The 8,342-nt window shown below is 44.3% G+C and overlaps 1 protein-coding gene across 1 annotated transcript; it reads left to right on the top strand.

Moving 5' to 3' along the window:
• Window positions 1–630: 630 nt before the first annotated feature.
• Window positions 631–5,949, top strand: LOC129794555 (uncharacterized). The gene has a single exon (XM_055835311.1). It carries the CDS (start codon window positions 631–633, stop codon window positions 5,947–5,949), a length of 5,319 nt encoding a protein of 1,772 aa, XP_055691286.1.
• Window positions 5,950–8,342: the final 2,393 nt, after the last annotated feature.

Here is an 8,342-nt window from a genome sequence, read left to right as displayed (position 1 = left end):
TTGTAAAACCAACTCTCAACGTGTGCACATCGTGCTAATTTCTCAGTGATTATAAAACCCAATCTAAAAACCCCAAACCAAACCCCTTAAAACCCAAAACCTAAAACAAAGTGAACATTGAAAAATATACAGTCCAGCTCTACGGCAAAGGAAAAGGAAAAGTTAATCCTTCGCCCGGATTGGGGCTCCCATAGGTGAGTTGCCCATCCATTCATTTAACCATCTACATATTTTGGTCCATCAACCCGGCGTCGTCCGGAGGAGACGACCCACCAGCGATTTGGATATTCACCCCGTGACGGCCATTGTACGCACCGTCACGACAATCAGCAAAGTACCTTCAAGGGGCGCTCATCGGCGACTTCAAAGGAATTTGCAACTTGCTCAAGCACCCACTGGCTATCATCTCACGGCTCTTCACAACGAAGCGTCATCTCATCTCTCCGGAAGCACCACATTGCTGCGACACACCGCACAGTGAAGTCCGGAAGATCATAACCTCACATTTAGCCACGAGGTTCTCTTTTCACCGCCAATTTTTCAAGAAAGCACTTAACCTCACTCTTGGTAAGTCCTTTCCAATTTTCATTCTTATTTCTGCGCGCATCAACTGCCCAGAAAATCGCAAAAATGTCGCCCAGGGCTCAAAGGGGAGGGGTCAAGAGCTCTCTCACGCGAATTGATAACTTCCTTAAGTCTCTGGAGACTGCTCAAATCGATCATCCCGACATGCGTAAGCAATTGAAAGCCAAACTCGATTTGCTATACGAAAATAAATCCAAACTCCTCAACATTCACGAGGAAATCATTGCCGAAGTAGGAGTGAACGTCGAGGAGGAAGAATCAGAGCTCGAGAGGCTTCTTTCTCGAATCGATGACATCGACACTGCCATTAGATTGCTTTTGTACAAAGACGAACCGTTGGATAAGGGTGAAAAAGGTTCTACCGGGAATGAGTCATTTGAAAGTACAACAGCCAACAAATTCGACACATTCTTGGAGAAATTCTCAAGTGCTTTGGACAAAATTTCTTCCGGCAAACCCTCATATCATGAAGCTTCTGATCACATTAAACTCCAGCCCATTTCAATCCCAACTTTCTCGGGTTCCTATCAGGAATGGCCTACATTCAAAGACATTTTCCTGACCACTATTGGGGATTCCAAAAAGTTGCCCGATGCTCACAAAATGCAGTATCTCATCTCAAGTCTTTCCGGGGAGGCCAAAGAGACAGTGCAACACATGAAAATTTGCGACAACAATTATCGCGCTGCATGGTCTCTTCTCTCTGAAAAATATGATGATCAATGTGCTCTCATTAACGACAATATTCAGAGATTTCTATCCCAGCCCAACATCAAGGCTTCCTCTGAAGCATCTGTTCGTCAATTTCGCACAACCTGTAACTCAATTCTACACTCTCTCGATTCATTGAACGCAAACGGACGGGATATTTGGCTTGTTCATTGGGCTTCAAAGCACCTCGACAGTGAGTCCATGTCACTTTGGGCTCGCGAAATCAAGAATAAGTTGCCAACTTGGGATCTTTTCGATAAATTTCTTGACGAACGTGCAAAGACTCTCGCTATCTACACACCCCCTGTTGAGAAATCCACATCACAGAAATCCCAGGCCCCACAGAAGTCCAACACGCGTCCCAAACAAAATGCAACCAATCTCATCAATACTGACAAGGCAGACCCATGTGCCTGCTGTAAGGGGGATTCCCACAAGCTGTTCAAATGTTCCAAATTTGTCTCCCTCACTCCCGTCGAGAGATACGATTTCGTCAAGTTGCACAAGCTCTGTCGAAACTGTCTGGGCAAAAATCACGGATCCAAGGACTGCAAATCCTCCACATGCAAGAAATGCAATACAAAGCATTCGACCCTGCTACACGATGCATTCCCTGCCTCCACTCCACCCGAGAATCAACAGAACACGCCTCCTGCCCCTCAAGTGCCAAACAACACTCCCAATCAGACTGTCGCAATCTCATCGTCTGTGCTGTCTTCACACACAGGTACAAGAGTCTTTTTGGCCACAGCGGTAGTGGAAATTCTCGACAAGGAAAACAAGGTTCACCTCTGCAGAGCCATCCTCGATTCAGGAGCTCAGCTGAATCTCATCACTCAGGAACTCAGTCAGAAGTTGAAGCTTGACAAATTTGCTGCCCCGATTGTCATTAAAGGAGTTACAGGTTCACAATCGGTTGCGAAATATCAGGTGGAAACCGTTGTCAGGTCCCGTGCCACTGACTTCCATGTCGATCTCAGATGTCTAATCGTCCCCAAGATCACAGGAGAGCTTCCTAATTGGACGGTAGACACTCAATCTATTCCCATTCCCAAGAACATCTTCATGGCTGATCCTAATTGGGATGTCACTCGCCCTATTGACCTTCTCATTGGTGCGGAAGTTTATGGTGACATTGTGAAGGATGAATCAATCAAACTTGGGTCAGGTCTCCCACAGCTGAAGAACACAGATTTTGGGTGGTCTCTCATAGGGCCACACAAGGCACAATCTCCATCAACAGTAGGCCTACTTCACTCCTCAAACCCGTTCGAGTGTTGTCTCACAACATTTTCCAGCATTGACGCATCTCTTCAAAAATTCTGGAAAGTGGAAGAGGTTTCTGTTAAACCTCCACTAACGCAGGAGCACAACGAGGTTGAGGAACACTTCTCAAAGACCACATACCGAGACCCAAATGGCCGATACGTTCTCCAACTTCCTCTTCGTCCCACAGTGGAAAACCTGGAAGATAACAAGGAAAACGCTCTCCGTCAATTTCGCCGTTTGGAAAAACGTCTGAACGCGCACCCTCAACTCAAGGAGGAGTACACCAAGTCCATTCATCAATATCTCAAGGATGGTTTCCTGGAACCAGTTCCTAAACAGGATGTATCAGAATTTGTCTATTACATGCCTCACCACCCTGTAATCAAGGAGTCATCTTCCACAACAAAGGTGCGCATCGTTCACAATGCTAGTTCTCGCTCCTCAACGGGACTTAGTCTCAACGAAGTCTTGAAAGTCGGCCCCACAGTTCAGCCTCCGCTAGTTGCCACTCTCACAAACTTTCGAAAGCATCCCGTTGCGTTCAGTACGGATATTCGTCAGATGTATCCCCAGTTTCTTCTCAATCCTATACACAGGGATCTGCAGAGAGTTTTTTGGAGGGACTCTCCATCAGAACCAATCGTAGAGTACAGGCTCACAGGAGTATGTTTCGGCGTTGCCTCATCGCCGTTCCTAGCCACACGTGCCCTCATGCAATTGGCCCTTGATGAACAGAAGAACTATCCTAAAGCTTCACAAGTGCTTCTCAACAATGTCTATGTAGACGACTGTCTATTCTCATGTGCAACAATTGAAGAAGCCCTTGAAGTTCAACGACAACTCATCGCTATCACACAATCAGCTGGCCTCACTCTCTCCAAGTGGTGCTCCAACCGCAAAGAGCTCCTCAAAGTTTGTGGTGACTCTGTTAGCGACTCGGTCGATCTTCCTGAGCACACCGTGAGCACTCTCGGCATGAAATGGAACACTACGAAAGATATTTTCCATTACGAGGGCAGTTTTAATGATTCACCAATTAAGACCAAACGCAATGCACTCTCCTTTATTGCGCGACTTTACGATCCTGAAGGTTTCTTGGGTCCACTCATTGTCAGAGGGAAGATACTCGTACAATCGCTCTGGAAACTGAAGCTTACATGGGATGACGAACTTCCACCGTCACTTCTTTCCGAGTGGGAAGCCTACCATAATGACCTGAAAGGGATTTCTGCCATCACAATTCCCCGCTGGGCGTCCACCATTCAGTCACCAACTTCAGAGGAGCTACATGTCTTTTGCGACGCCAGTCAGGAAGCATATGGTGCTGCGCTCTACTATGTCACGGAAGGACCACAAGGGCGTTCATCTTTTCTACTTTTCTCAAAGTCAAAGGTGGCCCCCATTCAGACACTAACAATTCCCCGACTTGAACTTTTGAGTGCCGAGTTGGGTCTATGCATCATGGATAAGTTCCGCAACGTGTACAACGTCTCTAACTGCCATTATTGGACCGACTCAATGGTTGTTTTCCATCAGATACAATCCTCAGGGTTGAAATTCGAAGTGTTCGTTGCCCACCGAATTGCCAAGATACATTCACTCTCCAACAGAGAAAATTGGCATCACGTTCCTGGGTCAATCAATCCTGCTGACATCATCTCGAGGGGGTCCACTGCACAAGATCTTCGGTCATCTTCGCTGTGGTGGCACGGCCCATCATTTCTCCTCGAATCCTCGGCCAACTGGCCACAATGCAACATCTCAGTTGACGAGCAATCCGCTCTTCTCGCATCTAGCCTAGAAGAAGAAGATCAACCTGAGGATCTTTCATTCGATTTTATCGCAAAGTTGATATCTGAGACTACCGACTACGCAGAAGCAACTCGTGTTCTTGCCATTACATTTAGATTTCTCGCTATTGCTCGAAAGGCACCTCATCAAACTGGCCCACTCTCTGTTGCGGAGATCACCCACGCAGAACGGGCTCTAGTCAAATGGGACCAGCAGAATAAACTCTCTCACTTGTTCACGGCAATTGAAAAGGGAACACTTCACTCTAATCAAGGGATGAAATCATTCAGAATGCTCGCTCCATTCATCGACAAAGATGGGCTCATACGCGTCGGCGGACGCACTTCTCAGTCTTCTGAGGCTTATGACACTCGATTTCCCATTCTGCTCCCAAAGGGGGAACTCTCAAGAATGATTGCATCACACGAACATCGAAAGCAATTGCATCCCGGACCACAGCTACTTCTTGCCACACTTCAACAGCGTCTTTGGCCATTGGGGGGAAGGAAACTCACCAGGGATGCAGTCAAAAATTGTATTCGATGTATTCGTTTCAAACCCCGTCTCGGCGAACAATTTATGGGTGATCTACCTTCGGCACGAGTGAACTTCAATTCACCTTTTCATAATACAGCGGTTGACTATTGTGGACCAGTTTGGATCAGACCCAACCTCAAACGCGGAGGCACTCCTCGTAAAGCTTACGTGTGCGTGTTCGTTTGCCTCACCACTAAAGCTGTCCATCTTGAGCTCGTCAACGACCTGACTTGTGAGGCATTCATTGCTGCTCTTCGCAGACTCGTAGGTCGGCGCTCTGCTCCACTGCACATCTACAGTGACAATGCTACAAATTTCACAGCAGCCAACAAGGAACTACAGTCACTCCTAGAAGCTGAGGATTTCCAAAGGAAACTGACTTCTGAAGCTGCTTCAATGGGAGTCACCTGGCACTTCCAGCCACCACGGGCTCCACATCACGGTGGTTTGTGTGAGGCCGGGGTTAAATCTCTTAAGCATCACCTCGTTCGCATCGTGGGTGACAGATACTTCACCTATGAGGAGTTTTACACAATCCTCGTACAAATTGAAGGCATCCTAAATAGCCGCCCACTTACTCCCCTCACCGATGATCCATCAGAGCTCGAACCTCTTACACCAGGACATTTCCTGACACCTGGAAAGGCACTCACAGAACTACCTAATCCAGATCTTCAAGAGCTCCCCATGAACCGCCTCAATCGCTGGCAATTGTGTCAGCACATGGTACAAGAGTTTTCTCGCCGTTGGAGAACTGAATACCTCACTCAGCTACAGAAGAGGACAAAATGGTTCGCCAACCTTCCCAATCTCAAGGTTGGTGATCTTGTAATCATTCACACTGACAACTCGCCGTCTCATAGATGGCCTCTGGCAGTCATTCAAGAGATACATCCCGGCAAGGATGGAAGAGTGCGTGTTGTCACAGTTCGGACAGCAAAAGGTGTCTACAAGAGGTCGGTCAACAAGCTTTGTCGCCTCCCAACTCCAGATAACGACGAGATCGCCTCAAAGACTCAGCAGGATCCTTCGGACCTGTTCCCGGGGAGTATGTAACGGCTCCTCGGTTTAAATTTGCCGCTCAATCTTTTTTCTCATACGTCACCCACAAGTGGAGACCCCTTTAGTGAAACATCATTTTTCGTCATTGTAAAACCAACTCTCAACGTGTGCACATCGTGCTAATTTCTCAGTGATTATAAAACCCAATCTAAAAACCCCAAACCAAACCCCTTAAAACCCAAAACCTAAAACAAAGTGAACATTGAAAAATATACAGTCCAGCTCTACGGCAAAGGAAAAGGAAAAGTTAATCCTTCGCCCGGATTGGGGCTCCCATAGGTGAGTTGCCCATCCATTCATTTAACCATCTACAGTTATTTCTGTGACAGAAAGGTTTTTGGGGTGAATTGAATCATTTTGCGCGAAGAAAAAGAATCTTTAGATTCTCGAGAATGGTTGAAAATATTTTTAATAAATTATTCTTAAGGAAAATTTCATCCAAAAGAAACTTTTCTTGTGAATTTTCTTTTAATTAGAAGGAAAAAATGATTTTCTTAATTTTTCCTAGACATTTTTATTTGCAGACATGCAAAGAGTAGCGGGGCAAAAAGAATCAGTGAGATTTTTAAGCATTTTTTTCTCTCTTTATTTTGAGTTAATTGATAACGTTAATATATTTAACGCTCAAAATGAAACATTTCAAGTGCATTCTAACGGCTTTCACGTTAGAAAAAAAAAGACAAGGCCTTCTTCGACATTATTTTCTATGTATGTGTTATCTTATTTAAAGACAAGACATGGCACAAAGCAAAAGTGAATAGACTCCTTTCTTACATTATAATTAAAAATAAATTAAAAACAACGGAAAATTATTTTAAAAACTGCGGAATTTTTAGGAAAAGCTTGAAAAAAAATCTAATGTATAAGTAGATTTTTTGTTCGGAAAACAGTAAATAAAACGATCATTTTGACGCTTTCAGCGACGTCTCGGTTTGTTTGGAATCATTATAAAGCTTTACAATTTCAACTTCATCGGATATCCAGCACGTGAGCGCAAGTGGAGATGGATTGGGCATACTCTCCGGAAACCGGCGGACGAAATTAGCAGAGAGGCCCTCGATTGGAACCCGCAAGGAGCCCGTAGAAGAGGGAGGCCTAGAGGAACCTGGAGACGCAGCCTGTTTGAGGAGGTTGACGCCATTGACAGTCCATTGTCTTGGCCACAAGTCAGGGCAATGGCTGGGAATCGACAGCGGTGGAAGTCTTTCGTGTCGGCCCTATCCTCCTCCATGGAGGGTCAGGACACGTAAGTAAGTAAGTAAAACAATTTCAACTAAAGAAAAGCATATTTTTCAACTTTCCACAACTAAATGCATCGGCGCCCAATTTCCATTAAGGTCCTTACAAAATATCCTTTTTCATGAGATTTGATTCAATTCCAATATCAATGAACGAGACCAATTGCATTTGTGTAAGAGCCATATTTTGATCAATTTCAATACCATGATTACTATTCCTTCCATTAAACAGCTTTTCAGTGTCCTTTTGTCCCATTTTAATAAATCAAATTGAATAGATTTTGGACAAATTGCAAGCAATTCCAATTTCTCTCTCTCTCTCTTTTTCCTCAGACTGAATATGCGGTGTGTCGATGGTCAATACGCGCTGTGTATTTGCTGAAAGTCATATGATACCATCCATGGCGCTTCTTCCTGCAAGCAATGCATTGAGGAGTGACAGCAGAGAAAATGTCCGCAGCATATTATTCCAAAAAGCGGACGCACCAACTGTCTGCATTGGAGTTAATGTAGCGAAAATTAATGCAATTCATAAATTTGTTCACGTTTAACATGATTTGCGTTTTATGCATTTGCACGCGCGCTAATTTCTGGGTATATACCGGCCCAACCCCTACACAGCATCACCTCTCTTCTCCGCACAGAATTTTCACCCTCATTTGTCCGCGTTTACGTACTGAAATATTATTTACGATCCTCATGATAGTTTTGCCGCAATATTAAATCACGCACAACCATCAATAAATCGATTCGATGGTTATTGCGATGCCAATTTCCTATCCAAAATTTTGGGCTGAAAATGTGGAAATTCTGCAGGTTGAATGAGAAAAAAAGAAACCAGAAATGAGGGCCCTTTAGGGGATCGAAGAGGAGAGAATTTGGTGGAGAGAGGAATTTAGAAAATTTATTGAGCAACAATTTTCGAAAACATTGCAGAGGGGGGTGCAAATGGGACATAAAGGGGGCACATGTGAAGGAAAAATAATCAAGTATATTGTTTTTTGTAACGAATAATAAGAAATATTCGGAATTATTTGAAAAAATCGTTTTTGAATGAACAAAAAAGTATTAAAATTAAATTTAACGAAACTTAAAAAAAATCAACGAAGAGAAAAATATTAAAAATATTGAGAAGAAATGGAAAAAAAT

The sequence above is a fragment of the Lutzomyia longipalpis genome, chromosome 4 (assembly GCF_024334085.1).
Source record: "Lutzomyia longipalpis isolate SR_M1_2022 chromosome 4, ASM2433408v1".
Classification (NCBI taxonomy): domain Eukaryota; kingdom Metazoa; phylum Arthropoda; class Insecta; order Diptera; family Psychodidae; genus Lutzomyia; species Lutzomyia longipalpis.
This window is presented reverse-complemented; position numbering and strand designations above follow the sequence as displayed.